Source organism: Suillus subalutaceus (genome assembly GCF_016647625.1).
Source record: "Suillus subalutaceus strain FC151 chromosome Unknown DFJ58scaffold_14, whole genome shotgun sequence".
NCBI classification, from domain to species: domain Eukaryota; kingdom Fungi; phylum Basidiomycota; class Agaricomycetes; order Boletales; family Suillaceae; genus Suillus; species Suillus subalutaceus.
Genome location: NW_024540263.1, coordinates 291,982 through 308,580, shown reverse-complemented (window position 1 = coordinate 308,580; position 16,599 = coordinate 291,982). Strand labels below are relative to the sequence as shown.

The 16,599-nt window shown below is 47.8% G+C and overlaps 4 protein-coding genes across 4 annotated transcripts; 3 read left to right on the top strand and 1 right to left on the bottom strand.

Annotated features, from left to right (window-relative positions):
• Positions 1 to 1,048, top strand: DFJ58DRAFT_837964 (uncharacterized protein; the record flags this gene model as incomplete). Its single annotated transcript, XM_041392426.1, has 7 exons — positions 1 to 63; positions 123 to 204; positions 504 to 560; positions 591 to 667; positions 727 to 839; positions 913 to 976; positions 1,034 to 1,048. 7 exons carry the CDS (start codon positions 1 to 3, stop codon positions 1,046 to 1,048), a joined length of 471 nt encoding a protein of 156 aa, XP_041248321.1.
• Positions 1,049 to 2,487: 1,439 nt separating this feature from the next.
• Positions 2,488 to 3,053, top strand: DFJ58DRAFT_653974 (uncharacterized protein; the record flags this gene model as incomplete). Its single annotated transcript, XM_041381768.1, has 3 exons — positions 2,488 to 2,631; positions 2,682 to 2,854; positions 2,909 to 3,053. 3 exons carry the CDS (start codon positions 2,488 to 2,490, stop codon positions 3,051 to 3,053), a joined length of 462 nt encoding a protein of 153 aa, XP_041248320.1.
• A 7,543-nt stretch (positions 3,054 to 10,596) lies between these two features.
• DFJ58DRAFT_837963 (uncharacterized protein) lies at positions 10,597 to 12,112 on the bottom strand (the record flags this gene model as incomplete). The annotated part of the gene is made up of 6 exons (XM_041392425.1): positions 10,597 to 11,171; positions 11,218 to 11,344; positions 11,375 to 11,539; positions 11,586 to 11,729; positions 11,778 to 11,906; positions 11,990 to 12,112. The coding sequence occupies 6 exons, from the start codon at positions 12,110 to 12,112 to the stop codon at positions 10,597 to 10,599; spliced, it is 1,263 nt and encodes a 420-aa protein (XP_041248319.1).
• A 305-nt stretch (positions 12,113 to 12,417) lies between these two features.
• Positions 12,418 to 14,759, top strand: DFJ58DRAFT_723580 (uncharacterized protein; the record flags this gene model as incomplete). Its single annotated transcript, XM_041385023.1, has 7 exons — positions 12,418 to 12,555; positions 12,603 to 13,244; positions 13,294 to 13,374; positions 13,421 to 13,470; positions 13,525 to 13,697; positions 13,742 to 13,902; positions 13,965 to 14,759. 7 exons carry the CDS (start codon positions 12,418 to 12,420, stop codon positions 14,757 to 14,759), a joined length of 2,040 nt encoding a protein of 679 aa, XP_041248318.1.
• Between the last annotated feature and the right edge of the window lie 1,840 nt (positions 14,760 to 16,599).

The following is a 16,599-nucleotide window of genomic DNA, read 5'->3' as shown; positions in this document are numbered from 1 at the left end:
ATGACTGCACTTCTCGTAAGCGCCCTGCTGTTTCTCTTTTTAAAACAATACCAGGGTCTCCATGTACATTATGGGCGCCTGTAGCTTTGGGGAGTGGCGGTGATTGTGATGAATTGAAATAGGAAGAGCTGGATGGCGAGATCAACTCGGACGAGGACGAGGTAACTGCTGCTACTGACATGATATTCAAGTATGAGTTAAAAGGTGATATCATAGTAATCACCAGGCATATTTGATGAATGACTTTAATCGGAGCTGTGCGGTATTTCAAGTGTATCATCAGAGGAAATTGCCCTTTAAGGCCTGGCTCCTTGTAGGCTTTACTTAGGCCTTGTTTGTTATTAAAAAAACATACCATCTCTTCAACTTGAAGCTTGAAGTCCGGAGTCTCTATTTCAGCTGGAGTGAGACCTGAATGCATATCCCTAGACTGCCTTGGGTCGTTCTGTCCTTTGGACTTCTCCTTATGGTCACTGTGTCCTTATTACGCTGCAATGGAACAGGTTGCTCCTGGACCAAGGATACAGATGCTCGTGGACTCAGCAGGCATCGCGCCACGTGTAAGTCCTACCAGAAATCAAGTACATTAGCTACGGAGAGAAGGCGGGAGCGGGCAAAAGAGGTGATACGAACTGTGACACCATACAAATTGACCCAACGCCTCGCTGTAAGTAATCTGATGCAGGTCGCTCAAACTCTGATGTAGACTTAGTGTATGAAACATAGCCGCTTGCCCCAATTCGATCCACGAACTTGAATGATCGACATCCGAAACCTATAGCCCATTACGAGCCTAGCAAAGGGTTCAGCTTAACTCAGAAGAGCCATGTGCCTCCTAAGTCAATTGATCCAGCTAGTACCACTCGTCCCAGCGCCTCCGACGAGTCTGAGTTGGCTTTTATTACCTCACAGGACCCAGATGTTGAAATGGAGGGTACCACTCAAGTTGGACTCAGGGGAGACCATGGGATTCCAGGTACTCATTTTCATGAATATTGTTTACTATCATAATATACTCATGGGTCGCCAACAGGGTCAGGTCATCTGAGTCGTCCCCCGCGATGCATATTTTTACCGAGAAATTTTGAAGACCTTCTACCTGCAGACGAAGATATGAATCACACAAATTTTCCCATGACTCATCCGTCTCCTATAACTGGGATTCAGAATATACCGCAGGGTAGAATACAACAAGTCTTTTTGACGCTATGGGACACACTCCAAACTGCATTTAACGTAATTGGTCTCACTCAGCTGTATCCTTGGCGTCCATCATTTGAACCAGATAAATTCGTTCCATCTCTGCTGCTAGCCAGATCCTCTCCTGTAGCTAACGACGTGCACAATGCTCAAGGACCTGACCCGTCTACTGGAGTCTCTGAACCGCCCTATCCATTTGCCAACATGACCATCTATTGTCTCATCATGTGGATGAACTCTGGCAGCCATCAGAAGTCGCAAAATGAAGTAATGCGCCTCATTACAAATGTGATCCAAGCCGAGGATTTCGATATGAAGGATCTGGATGGATTTTCTGTCCAGAGATGTCTGCGTGCACTGGACAATGACAAAGTAGTAAGGAGACAGTAACTTTTCCTGATGATTGGGTCGAGACCGATGTTCCTATTGATATTCCTTCGAAGTCAAAGGATGATCAGCCCATATCATTTAACATCATGGGATTCCATTATCGACCACTTGTAGCAGTCATTTGTGCTGCATTCGCCAACATTCAAACTAACACATTCCATATTTCTCCTTTCAAGCGTTTATGGAAGGATCCCCTGGACAATCATGAAGAGCGCGTTTTCAATGAGTTATATACATCTGACGCCTGGCTAGAAGCTCAGGACGGCCTGCAGAGGCAGCCGAAAGAACGTGGCTGCTCACTCGAACGTATTGTCGCTGGACTCATGTTGTTTTCTGACGCAACTCATCTTGCAAATTTTGGCACGGCCAAGGCCTGGCCTCTTTACTTGTACTTTGGAAATTTGAGTAAGTACATACGCTCAGCACCCACATCCAGTGCATGCCATCTTGTGGGATTTTTGCCTTTGGTATGTTGCCTACTTCCCATGTCTTGGGACCCTACCAATGTAAACTTTTCCAAGCTCCCAGACAGTGTCAAGGACACTCTGAGCAATCTACCTCGCATATCGAAAAGCGGACTCGCAACCTTCAATGCGCATTGTCGATGAGAATTGTTCCATTCTTGCTGGAAGGTCTTACTTGATCCCGAATTCCTTCACGCATACCGTCATGGAATTGTTCTACAGTGTCCTGATGGAATATTCAGAAGGGTCTTTCTGCGGATCTTCACTTATTCGGCAGATTACCCGAAGAAGTACATTGTTTGTCTTCATTTCTCATGCAAATATTGACTGTTTCAGGGTTTTAATAGCAACAATCAAAGACATGGGCTCTTGCCCATGTCCGCGCTGTCTCATGCCGAAAGTGTCATTCAATCTATTGGGCATCTTCAGTGACATGCAAAATTGCATAGCTAACCTCAGAGTTTATTCTATTGCCAGGGTAATCAAGGCTCGCGAATTGATCTATGGATGGGGACATACTGTTAACGGCCCCAATGTACAGACAATCCTCGGAGAAGGGTCGTGGGTGCCGACCATGGTGAGGGCTTCGGAACGAATCATATTGATCAGTAGCTGATTCTTCAGCAGAACATGTTCGTAGAAACACTTGGTCCACTCAGATTTGATGCTTTTCATATGCTGGTCATCGATTTAATGCATGAATGCGAGCTCAACACATGGAAGGCCTTATTTATGCATCTTATTCGTCTACTATATGCACTTCCTGGTGGCGACGACCTTGTTGCACAACTCAATAACAGGTTCGTTGTACATTAATCATCTTTCCATTATGAAACTGACGGTCTTAAGCTTAGATTTCGCCATGTACCATCATATGGCAATGGTGTGATTCACAGATTCACAAATAATACCTCAGAAATGAAAAAGCTCGCAGCACGAGACTTCGAGGATATTTTACAGGGCCGTCTCATCATTTCTTGCGCTGATGTGCATCGCTGATATCTACTACAGTGTGCGATACCGGTCTTCGAGGGGCTGTTCCCAAGGGACCATGACACCATTGTACAGACCCTTCTGTATAAATTTGCGCATTGGCACACCCTTGCAAAACTCCGGATGCACTCCGAATCCACTGTATTGGCTCTGGACGAGACATTCAAAAGGCTCTCCCGCCTGTTGCGTAAGTTCAGTGAATTCACATGTGCTGCTTTTGTCACCATCGAGCTGCCGAAAGAAAGAGCTGCTCGCGAGCGCAAAACTGCACACAGATATCAACAATCCAGTCGCTGGAGTAGCGGTTGCAAGACTAAAAAGTTTAATTTAAGCATATATAAATTTCATGCGATAGGTGATTACGTGTGACCAATCCGGCTTTTTGGAACTACGGACTCCTTTACCACACAAATTGTACATGAATCTCTTTCATATTTTCTCAACTTGTTTTGATTTCAGGCTAGGGAGAGTTGGCGCATAGAGCGTTGAAAGTGTTTTATCCTTTGACGAGCAAACTAGACACACCAGCCCAACTCGCTAAGCACGAGCGTCGCCGATGTGTCCTTCGGCGCGTCGCAGAAACAGCACACAGTTCGTACACTAGTCAACAGGCACCAATCGACTTACCAGCAGAGCTAAATGGTCCTCACTATATTCCGAAGCTTAGCCGTAACAATCCAACACATATATTCAAATTTCTCCGACACCATTATAATGATCCTGCTGTAGAGGTACTAGGTGTTACTCTCCGCATTGTCCATCTTCCTCATGATGAACCACAGGGGTTTATACCAAAACCCAAGGATCATATCCTATATCGACTTTGGGGGTTAGATATCAGTCATTGTGATCATACTTTCACAGATGATGAGCGCAATATGGTCATCATCCCAGACAGCAAGATTTACTCCGTTCAAACAATGCAGGTATGTCATGGTTATGCGTATTACATGTCTTACTAGGATATAATCCTTCAACTTGGCAGGTACATTATACTACTTACGACCTTCGACGGGAGTATGATGTCATTAACCCTTGGGCGCACCCTGTCATTATGGTCCTATCTGGGGAAACGAAGCCCCATCATCCATATTGGTATGCTCGCGTTGTAGAGACTCGCATTTCTGCAGGCACATATGGGCACATTTCGCACCTTTTCACAGCTCATGACAATTGGCCTTCAATGCACGACTTGCACCATCAGCTATATTCGACTTCTATCATGTCCCTAGTTGTTTTACACATAACGCGCAGCTTTCCCGCGAAACGCGCCATAGGCGCGGTACTTTCCCACACAACGCGCAGCATTCCCACACGTGCACCTTGCGCGCTTTCTCGCGCTTAAGCGCCCTGCATCGCCTATCATCCAGGAACAGTCCCTCTATGTCCACCCACCTCATTGGTACGTCATATCCCTTGCCTCGTGGTTTGTAACAAGCATTGCAGCGCTATTACATGTCATTACATATTCATAGCGCTTATTGCTCCTATCCCTTCCACTTCCGATGCGATTTCCATAGTATAAAGTTGCTGACTTACTACTCCATCATTATTACTCCCCTTTGCTGTACTTCCCTCGCTATTGGGTTTTACCTTAGAGTAGTAGTCACCACTTGGGCACACTTTGTGTTTCCAATGGTTATCGTTATCCGCCTATACTAGACCTTTATCCGCGCTCGTTATAACACTCGCTCTGCGTTTGCACTCGCTTTGCACATCCGCTTCCTTGTCCGTTTCCTTATCTGGTATTCTCCGCATTCTTGTGATCGGTGAAAATAATGATTGGATGGGGGTTTCCTTCCAAATAATGACGCCATTCTTGGAGTGCACGGATAACGGCCAGGAGTTCGCGATCGAAGATCTGATAATTTCTTTCAGCGGGGTTAAGGGATTGGGAGAGATATCCGCATGGGTGATATACGCCATTCTCGTCGGTCTGTAGTAAGACAGCACCCATTGCAACAAGGGATGCATCGGTGGCTACCGCGAATTGTCGAGATGGATCAGGGTTACGGAGGACGGGTTGTTTTAGGAAACATTCTTTTAGCGTCGTAAATGCCTCTTGACACGGTGTGGACCAAAGGAAGATGTTATCTTTCTTTGTAAGATCGATAAGGGGTCGTGCGATATCGGAATAATGAGGGATGAAGTTCCAGTAGAAGTTACAGAAACCCAGGAACGACCTGGTTTCTTTAACTGTCGAAGGGATTGGCCAATCGCGGATTCCGTCAGTTTTAGCAACGTCCATAGCTACGCATCCAGGGCGAATGATCATGCCGAGGTATTCAACTTCTTGCGCGTCAAAGGTACACTTCTCTGGTTTCAAGAAGAGTCGTTCTGCGCGGATTTTTGTGAGAATTCGGCGGAGTACGAGCGTGATGTTCATTGAGGTTATCCGAGAAGATGAGAATATCGTCCATATAAATCACTAGCCATCCTTCATTGATTTCTTGTTGAAAAGTACGGTTCATGTAGGCTTGGAACGTGGCCGGGGAGTTGCAAAGCCCGAAAAACATGACATTCGGCTCATAGAGTCCGAATTCCGTGGTAAACGCAGCCTTCCATCTGTCATCAGGATGAATGCAGATGTTATTATCACCGGATTGGACGTCCATCTTGGTGAAATACTTTGCTCCGTGTAATCGTGCGACAAGGGATAAGGGAAGCAGCAAGGGGTAGGCGTTCTTTATCGTCCAATCGTTGATATATCGATAATCCTGACAGGGTCGGAGATCTCCGCTCTTCTTTCCTACGAAGAAGAAACCGCTGGCTTGTGGCGACTTAGATTCCGATATAAAACCTTTCTTTACGTTTTCGTCAATGAATGCTTTGACAGCGGTTCGTTCGGCGATAGAGAGGGGATAGATTTTCGACGTTTTGGGGATGAATCCAGGTTTCGTTTCAATACGATGGTCAATACCGGGTCGTTCAGGAAGGAGTTGATTGAGACCGTCTTTAGCGAAGATATCAGCAAAGTCGTGGAGATAGGAAGGTACGAGTTCTTCGAAAGTTTTCTTCTTCTGTTCTAAGCCCGCAGCTAGAGCGAACTGCTGAGCTTTGTTACTAACTTTCGCGTATTCCGTAGGCCGCGGTAAGGGTTCGACCGTGGGTTTTTGTTCAGAACGACTGGTACCGTCCGGGGTCAATGGCGTATCCATGGTAGTATTTGAAATTACCCGGAGTTCGGATGCGTCAAGGGAATACTCCACCAGGAATTCGTCATCATCTAGGTTGTACATAGAGACTTCTCGCACTGGTGCGGCAAAGTTCTCTTGCGTCCAGACGTCTTCCTTGGTATCAAAGGTCTCATCGTCTTCATCGGGAATGGGGAGTAGGTCAGGGAGTGAGTCAATAGTGGGGGAGATAGATGGTGCTTCTTTGTCAACGATTTCTTCGATGGTCGCTTTAGGATAAACGACAGGGGTTTCGATTAGTGCTTTCCTAAGTTTGGATTGCTTCCAGGTTCGATCTATGGGTTCTTGTCGAAATAGAAGTGGAAGGTCGTTCTTCTTCCTTTCTTTGTTGACTTCTTCTTCAACTTGATTACTCTTTTCCGTTCGAGAAAGGATGAGAGTTTCGGCTGCCCAGTCAATAGCCAGGTTCATAGCCCGTAGCCAGGGGATTCCTAGGAGAATCTGATCTCTTCTGCCAAGACGTGTGACGTTAAACTTCCCTATCATGGTTCGTTCATCAATTTTGATGGTAAGAACGCAGTATCGGCGTATAGCTCCGCTTTTGGAATAGCTTCCGTCGGCGGTAGTAACCCGGAAAGGTTTACTAAGGGCATGGGTTCGGATCTTGTGCTTCTTGACGAAGTCTTCTGAGATAAAGGTTCCGGCTGCTCCGGAATCAACAACTGCGGTGGTTTCAACGGTTTTCAGACGTGTTTTCGAAATGAGGGAAAGGGGAACCCGAAGTTCTTTTCGTTCACCGACTTTTCATACAAGTCTTATGGGTACATCGAGAGATACTGATGTTGATCCAGTCTCCCATATCAAAAATCCTCGTTGAGACGGCGGACTTCTGCTTCTTCTTCCTCTTCATCGCTGCTTTCTACTTCTTTGCAGCGTACCGGAGTCTTTCCTTTCTTCTTCTCCGGACAGTTCTTAAAAAGATGTCCGGTCTTGTGACAGGTGAAACATTTTCCGGTCCGGAAATGTTCTGCGCGTTCTTCTTCAGAAAGTCGATCAATTACCATGGCATTGGGGTCTTTAGATGGCACGTATCGGTTGGATCCGAAGTTCTTCTTCTTCTGGGGTTGGTTGCGTGCCCTAATGGCGTTCAGGTGAAGGCGTGAGTTGTCGAGATTGATACAGGTGGAGAGGACAACTTCGAAATCGTCAGAGACATCGCCCGTGCTGTAAAGGCGAGCGAGCAGCCCTGGGTGTAGTCCGTCTAGGAAGAATTGCTTCTTCGCGACGTCACCTTAAATTCCTGCCCATTGTGTGAGCATCAGGAACTCCGAGATATAATCTTGGAGTTCGGTCCCTTGTTTAAGGTTGCGGAGCTTGGCTAGTGCAGTTCCTGAGGGATCAAGCGGCCTAAACGCGCTTTTGAAGTCGGTAAGGAATTCGGCCCATGTACCGTATCCTTTGACAAGGCCTGCAGTAGTTTTATTGTTGGGGTCTTGTGCTTGTCGAAGGAAATCTTCCTTCCAGTAGCGTGCGTTCCCTTCGTTCATGAAGGAGGTTACAAAAATGATCTTCTGCTTGTCATCGACATAGATCTTCTCGTTGATATCGAGGTAAGACATGCATGACATCAAGAATCCTTCGGATTTATCTCTATCCCCATCGAAGACTGGGGGAGATCCGATTTTGATTTCGATAGGTTTCGTGGAAGACATTGGGGGATTCAAAGGTGGTAGGGGTGGTACAGCACCTAGGTTCAAAGCGCCAAAAATTGGTGTTAATGACGTCAGCTTGTTTTCAGCGTCTGGGGACCTGGAGTTCTATCTGTCATGATGACCAGGGTTTGTTCTTGTTCTGAGTTACAACGCGTGATAGCGATGTAGTCATGGAAGACTTTAATCTTTTGTTACGAACTAGGATGGTTCTGACGTATGGCTACTCGATAAGAGTAATCGGCCAAGGTCGGTTCAAGGCTTCGGCGTATACCGAAGTTTCAGGGTTTCTTTAAGACAAGGCAAGGAGAGTGTCCTTGACTTGAGTCACGTTCAATACGACTTAAGATTGGAGGTCTTAAGCGAAGGAAGTTCCAGGTAAAACCTAGTAAGATTAAAGTAAAGAACTACATAGTACAAGACGAGTTATATAGTGAACGGTAACGACTTTAGGGCCAGTACGATGAGGTCATAAAGATGAGTCAGAGATAAGACGAGTCAGAGATAACAAGAATAGATCATCTAGCGACGGCAGGATGCGATCGTGATGTAAATACAATGATGTAAGGAAAGGAAAATGAATAGGGGCGTACTTGACTGTAACAATCTTCGTGTATTCTTCTTCCTTCTTTACTGCGGCTAGCAGCCAAATGTTCCTTAAGGGGAATGGGGTTTTCTTCTGTTCATTCCTTGAAGTGCCATCACGAGTAAGAGGGCTGTTGTAGGAGACATTCTCAATGAGCCAGACGGAGGTCCCATCAGAGGCATATTCAATCAGTACTTCATCATCGGAGAGGAGGTAAGAGGCGATCTCTTTTACCTCAGGTGCTACTTGTGCATCAGTGACCCAGGCATCTTGCATAGTGTCAAAATCTGGGATATCGACGATAACAGGGGTCGGTTCCTCCTGTTTCTCGGCTTTCTTCTTTTTTTTTTTTACTTTCTTCTTCTTCTTGATTTCTTCAAGAGCGTGGGTAGCATCTCTTAAGAGAGTTTCCAGAGGGGTAAAGGGGAGGTCTTCATCATCTTCGATGATAGGTTTCATACTGCAGAAGATGTAGGGAGCTACCCCACCTTCTTTTGGTTATTGTTGATGATCTTCTCGACTTCTCTGGATCTGGGGGTCTCAGAGAGGGCGATTGTATTGTTGGCCCAGTCAATTACTGGGTTCATGGCTGATGAGCCAGGGCTTACCAAGAACCATATCATCTTGGTTTGCTAATCAGGTGACATTGAACTTGCCCCACATTATGTGTTTGTCAAGCCTGATGAACAATGTTCAGTAGTGTGTGGAGCCCCTTCAGTGACTTGACCCAATAGAGACGGCCAGCCCACCTTGACATTCCTCCATGAGAGTCGGGCCAACCCACCATGGGCCCACATTATGTTGTCATCCTGTGTTCTCGGGTGGGCCGGTAAATGCAATGTGGCCTACGGCTAGGGCTGGGCCCACGGTGGATTGGCCTCTATGTTTTGGAGTGGGCCCATGGGTGCTAGGACTGACAGTAGATTGCATTGAAGGGTGGGCCCACCTGTCTATTGCATATTGAATTGCGGTGTCGGTGACAGATTTCCCCCCTATGCATATTGGATCGCAGTGTCGGTGACAGATTTCCCGCCATACAGATTGGATTGGAATGTTGGCGGCAAGTATCCTGCCGGTGCATATTGGATAGATTGTGGTGTCGGCGACAGATTTTGACATTATGTTGTCATCCTATGTTCTCGGGTGGGCGGGTGGAGTTAATGTGCCAGACAGTTAGGGCTGGGCCCACGGTGCATCGGCCGGAGTGTTGGAGTGGGCCCACGGTTGCCAGGATTGACAATATATTGGATTTAAGGGTGGGCCCACCTGGCTTTTGCACATTGGATTGCGGTGTCGGCGACAGATTTCCCGCCTATGCATATTGGATCTCGGTGTCGGCGACAGATTGCCCACCATGCAGATTGGATTGGAATGTCAGCGGTAAATATCCTGCCGCTGTATATGGGATAGATTGTGGTGTTGGCAACACATTTCTACATTATCTTGGGTGGGCCGGTGACACCGATGTGGCCAACGGTTAGGGCTGGGCCCATGGTGCATTGGCCTCTGTTGTGGAGTGGGCCCATGGGTGCCAGGATTGACAGTAGATTGGATTGAAGGGTGGGCCCACCTGGCTATTGCATACTGCATTGCTGGGGTCGGCAACAGATTTCCCGCCATTCATATTGGGTTGGAATTGGCAGCAATTTTCCTCCCAGTGAATATGGGATGCCCATGCCCCATTACATTGGCGATGGGACTGTTAGTAGGGTATTACCGCCGGCGATGAAATCCTGGAATATTTGGCAGGGATTGACTGCGATACTTGAATCGGTAAACAAACCCCGAGCACTATAAACATTGGATCAGTACTACTATAGTATATCATGTACTGGCGTTGAGTGCTGCGACATCAGCACATCTTACCGCCGCAAAAACCCAAGCTGATGCTGGCAAAATTTAAACCGGCACATTGGAAGGCCAACTGGATTCAACTTATGACCTAGTGGACTGAACAGCAAGCATGTAAACAGAACTACCAGTACATCACCGAACATGTAAATACGACTGTGTATCTACAAATACAAAATGTCCATATGATATACCAGTATATCTAAGGACTGCCAGCGATTGTAAACTGATCTACTTTTACAAAATGTTTACCAAATGGGAAATGTTCCTTACTCCGGTGTAGCTGATGTTACATCTGCAGATTCCTCTTGCTCTCCAACACTCATAGGGACTGATGTCAAAGACACTGACTCTGCAGATTGCTCTTGCTCTCCAGGGGGTGATGTGACCGACACCGTCTCAGCAGGTTCCTCCTCTTCTCCTGGCGCCGCTGTCACCAATACCGACTCAGCAGGTTCCTCTTGCTCTCCATTAATGGCATTGCCGGGCAGAGAAACCTCAGCAGGCGATGGGAGTGTTGGCAGACGCAACTCATGGCAAAGATCATCCAACTGCTCAGCAAGGAGGTTTGAACGAGCCTCTTGCTCGGCCAATCGGTCATTGGAGTGCTGCAAAAGCTTCTCCCTAGAACCAACCTTCTCCACTAAGCCAGCAACCATGGCCTTCAGCGAGTCCAATTCCTTCTTGAGGGCAAGGACAGATTCCCTGGTGTCAGCGCTAGTGTCGGTTGTGGTGGCGGTAGTGGAGGACTCGGCGATGAGAATGGTGGTGCTGGCGGAAGGAGGGACAGTGCCAAGTACAGGTGCTCCTGAGGTTGTGGCCGGTGGGGCAGAGTCCATATCTTCTGCAGGTACGTTAGATTAGTGTTGCAAAGTCAACAACAGACTTACCATCTGTATCTGTGGCAGCAGTGACAGGCGAAGGACGAGGCCGAGACTTTGAGCGAGTGCGGTGAGTATTAGTCGCCGTGGACTTCTTTCCCCTGTTTGGGGCAGCAGAACCTTTGCCGCCACATATCTGTTTCAACCTGTGGCAGCGTGCACACACAGCCAGCTCTCCACCCGCGGTATTGTAGCCTTGGCGGCATATCAAATCCCGCTGGACACATGTGCCACAGCCTGGGTCCCAAACCAGGGACCTCTTGTTGGCGTGATCATCCTCTGCGAGCACAATGGCGCTGTCTGTGGGAGCCTTTGCAGGCTTTGGGGCAGGCTGAAAAATGTAAGAGATGTGAAAAAAACAAAATGGATCAACTCACTGGTACCTCAACATATGCAGTCCCACTCTTGGGTGCGGGACCAATCTTCTTCGGCGTCTCCTCGGCGTCACTTTCATCATCACTGGCAATGACCAACTTCGCCGCAGACAGGCGGCGTTCGTGGCGAGAGGTCAGTTGACCAGGCTTGTAAACGTATCAGCAATCAGAAATGCAGACTATCTAAAAACTTACCTTGTACACCATGTTAATGGGGACCGGCTTCTTCTGGGGAACCAGCGTGGCATCAAGCTCCTCTTCATCCTCACTGCTGATGACTGCCTTGGACAGTGGCCGCTGGCGCTGACGCTTGGCCTTTGGAGGCTGACTTTGGCTTTTTGAGCTTATGCTCATTGCCCTTGGGCGTGGACGCTTGTGTTCCCTGCCCCGGCCATGATCTTCCTCACCTTCAGGCTGGGCTGTTTCTTTGCCCTTGCCCTTGCCTGCCGGAACATCAGTGTCCCAGGAATGGACGGCGTTGGGTTGGGAAGGACCGGCAGCAGGAGGTGACAGTTGTCGAGGCTCCCCATAGCCAATACTGAGAGGATAGAGGGGGCTGTGTCGGCTGCTATATCTGATGAGGTGTATTCAATGTTAAATATGAGGTTCAGTGAAATGTCACGGAACTTGAAACTGTTACCCAAACAATGGAATTTGTGTGAGAAAAGCGGGCACGTGAGTTCAAAACATGTTCTTTTCAATTCAATGGATTGCCGCATGGCACTGGCCTCGCTGCCGAGAAGAGAAGTACCTGACTTCAAATTTTCATTGTATCCTACTGATACATTTTATCCCTGTTGTTGTGTTCCAATTTTCCACTTCTCTTATCCTCATCATGCCCTCCAATGACATATCTAATGAAGCTCTCAGTGATGCTACTGCCCAGGTCCTACAAATCCTAGCTAGAGCGCTGAAGTTGAAGGAAGGTCATGCCGATCACATGAAGATCACTGTGGAGATGGGGAATATTTTGGTGGATATTTCCCGATTAGAATAATACTGTAAACTGATTGTCTGCAGTCGCCCAATTTTGCAAAGTATGGGATGTCGGCTACCTTGATCCATCCGGTGCTTCTCTTGGTTGCAATGGAGTTGTTGGAACATCTGGATCCCAGCCAGAAAAACTTTGTCAGTGTGCCAGAGTGGAAGAATATCAAGGCGAATGATCCCCGCATCAAGAAGCATCCATTAGCCGAGAAGGCATGCCGTTTTTTGGCATCTGGGCCCATCCCGGAAGACACACTGCTGGCCTCTCAACTGGTGGCTGGCATTGTAGTTCCTGCGCCAATGCCGGCTGCTGCTGGCTCATTCAAGCCCAAGTCAAAGGCCGGGCCTTTACCGAGGAGGAAGAAGGTGGAGGAGTTGCATTGGGAAGGTGATGGGATAGAAATTGTTCCAGCTGGCGATGGTGGAGATGTTGCGCCTGCGGCAAATAAGCCATCTGAGACGGCAAAGGCAAAGGGAAAGGGGAAAGGGAAGGGGAAAGGGAAGGCCAAGGATGTAGCGCCACCAGAGGATGTAGATGATCAGGATGAGGTGGAGTGTGCTCAAGTGCTTGGGATCCTGAAGAGGCGATGGGAATCAACTCCAAGTCGCTCACCGATGAAGACTGATCCAACAGCAGAACAGCAGCCATTGTTTGGAGATCGTCTCCCATTGCCAGTATGTTCCTCTCGTTAATTCCTTGCTCATTGTCATTAATGCCAAACAGATGGCACTACCAAAGAAGCAGAAAGTTGCTCAGTCGCCGACAATGGAAGTTGGTGATTTGCTGAAGGAAGATGTCAATGCTGTAAGTATGCAGTCTTGTTGTCTTTCCAAGTGCTCACTGCCCATAGGACAATGATGGTCCAGAGCTGGTGCCACGCTGTGAGCAGTGCATCAAAGTGTATGTACTTGTGACGATTCATTAATGGTGTGTGCTTATCCTCCATCCCGCAAGCAATCTTGTTTGTTACCAGGCATATGGTTCAACTGGCGGTGCACTGAAAGCTTGTGGCCGCTGCTCAAGGTCGAAAGCAAAGTGCTCACATGTTAGGGCCGGCAACCAACCGACACCCACTGGCACCGATCGCCGTACTCCTTCCGGCTCACAACAGTGTCTTGCCAGCAAAGGTGATTTTGTTAACTTTGTATTTACATCATCCTAACTATGCTAGATATGCTTGAAAGTGATGATGCTAGGAGTGGACCTGCGGTAGTGCATTCCGTCCTGCCAATCACGACTTTGGCAATTGATCAAAGCTCTCCGGCACCAGCACAAGTGTCCTTGTCCCCGATATTAAATCCTCCATCAGACTCCCTTCTGGACCACATGGAGGTAGATATGTTGGGAGACTCCATGTTGAACAAGCTGCAGGCCATGACATTGGAGGTCATCAGGACTCCGCCGCAATGCGTGCCAAAAGTTCTGGACTGCAAGATACTGTAAATCACCTTCGGTCCAAACTCAACAAATTGGAGGCTCGCAATCTAGTCACTACTGACTTGGTCAAGGTGATGAACAAGCGCATTGCCAATCAAGAACTCGACATTGTTGCAATGGAGGCTCTACGCACCAAGCTCGGCAACCTTCACCAACAAGTTAAGGTATTGCAGGATGACGCGGCAACTTGTGACCAGCAACTCCGGTGTGCTGAAGAGCAATTGGCTCGTCAAGAGCGTACCACCGGTCTCCTTCAGGATAGCTATAACGGTCTGCGCCAACGTGTTATGGCACCCAACCAGTCATTTGCTACTACCCCTTTCCCCAATGGCGTATTCCTTACCAACGTACCCTACAGCGGCAACCAAAGTGTCATTCCTCTTAGTGTTGCTCAGATGCAAGCCTTGGAAGTGTTGTACTTGAACATGCCGACTAGTGCATCCAGGTTGGGGGGCCCATTTGTAGGCAATGTCGCCGGTGGCTCCCAGATGTACAGTGCTGTTGGTACCAATGTCGCCAGTGGCTCCCAGATCAACAGTGTTGTCGGTACCAATGTCGCCGGTGGTTCCCATATGAACAGTGTTGTTGGTACCAATGTTGCCTGTGGTTCCCAGATGAACAGTGTTGTTGGTACCAATGTCGCCGGTGGTTCCCAGATGGACAGTGTTGGTACCGCAAATGTTGTTGGCAGTGCTGATGATGGTGGACCTGCCTTTGGCGATTCGGCATCAGGAATCCGACATGTTAATTAGGAGCCCCTTCAGTGACAAATCCCGTATTATACGGGTCACCCGACCTACATAATATCCCGTGTAATACGGGCCAGCGGATTATGGGCCGATGTTATGTATATTCCCGATGTTGACGGGTGGGCCGGGAGGCATATTATTTCCGATGGAGACGGGTGGGCCCATCTATGCTGATGTTATATATATCATCGACGATAGCGGATGGGCCGGGAGAAATATTATTATGGAGATGGGTGGGCCCATGTGGGTAATATGTAGAGTAGGATTGACATATATTATAGACCTGAGGAGAGATGTATAGCAAATAGTATTATATAGACGTGTGGGCCGACATATTAGTATTATTTTGTAGACGGATGGGCCGAGGGAGCGGTGAAATATTTATTAGATAGACGGGTGGGCCGACGTGGGGTAATATCAGATAGACGGGTGGGCCGAGGGTGAGGGGAATTATTTATTACATAGACGGGTGGGCTGAGGGTGAGGTGAGTTATTTATTAGATAGACGGGTGGGCCGACGTGGGGTAATATCAGATAGACGGGTGGGCTGAGGGTGAGCGGAATTATTTATTACATAGACGGGTGGGCCGACGTGGGGTCATATTAGATAGACGGGTGGGCCGACGTGGGGAATTCTACATAGATGGGTGGGCCGACGTCGGGTAATATTAGATAGACGGGTGGGCCAAGGGTGAGGTGAATTATGTATTAGATAGACGGGTGGGCCCAGATACATATCATATGGACAGATAGGCCTAGGTATTGTACATTTTTACGAGTTTCGAGGCTCGAGTTAAGAAAATTCAAATTTAAGATGATATACATTTTTGTTGTCTTGAAATACCGAGACCCGAGACCCGAGATTCGGCACTCGGTAGTCGGTGAAATGAGTACAGAAATACATAAGATAATACACATTGTTCTCAGAAATCACAAGTTTCAAATGTCGATTTGTAAATCACGAGTCACAAGTCTCGAGACTCGAATCACCGAGTACCGAGTACTGAGAACCGAGTACTGACACCTGACACCCGGAATTCGGCACTCGGCATGCGAGACAAAAGATTGGAAACAAAACTCAAAATTCGAGACTCGAAAGTACTGACTACCGAATACCAAGTACCGAGTACTGAATCTCGGGTCTCGGTACTCGGTATTCGGTACTCGACACAATGCTCAAAACTCGTAAAACTGTTTCGAATCACCGAGTACTGACTACCAAGTACCGAGTACTGAATCTCGGGTCTCGGTACTCGACACGATGCTCAAAACTCGTACAACTGTTTCGAATCACCGAGTACTGACTACCGAGTGCCGAGACCCGAGATTCGGTACTCGGTAGTCAGTACTTGGTGATTCGAAACAGTTGTACGAGTTTTGAGCATCGTGTCGAGTACCGAGACCCGAGATTCAGGTACTCGGTACTTGGTAGGCAGTACTCGGTGATTCGAAACAGTTTTACGAGTTTTGAGCATCATGTCGAGTACGATACCGAGTACCGAATCTCGGGTCTCGGCACTCGGTAGTCAGGACTCGGTGATTCGAAACAGTTCTACGAGTTTCGAGCATCGTGTCGAGTACCGAATACCGAGTACCGAGACCCGAGATTCGAGTGCTTTCGAGTTTCAAGTTTCAAGTTTCAAATCTGTCGTCTCAAGTCCCGAGTGCCGAATTCCGGGTCTCGGGACTCGGAACTCAGTGACTCAATCAATGGACTGGCAGAGGTTACATTCATTGAAAACTTGTATATACATCTATCACTATGCAATTATGTAGCCATGTCAACCTCCACAGAAGACTCTTCAACCTTCACCTCCACCTCAACATCCATGTTGCTGGAAGA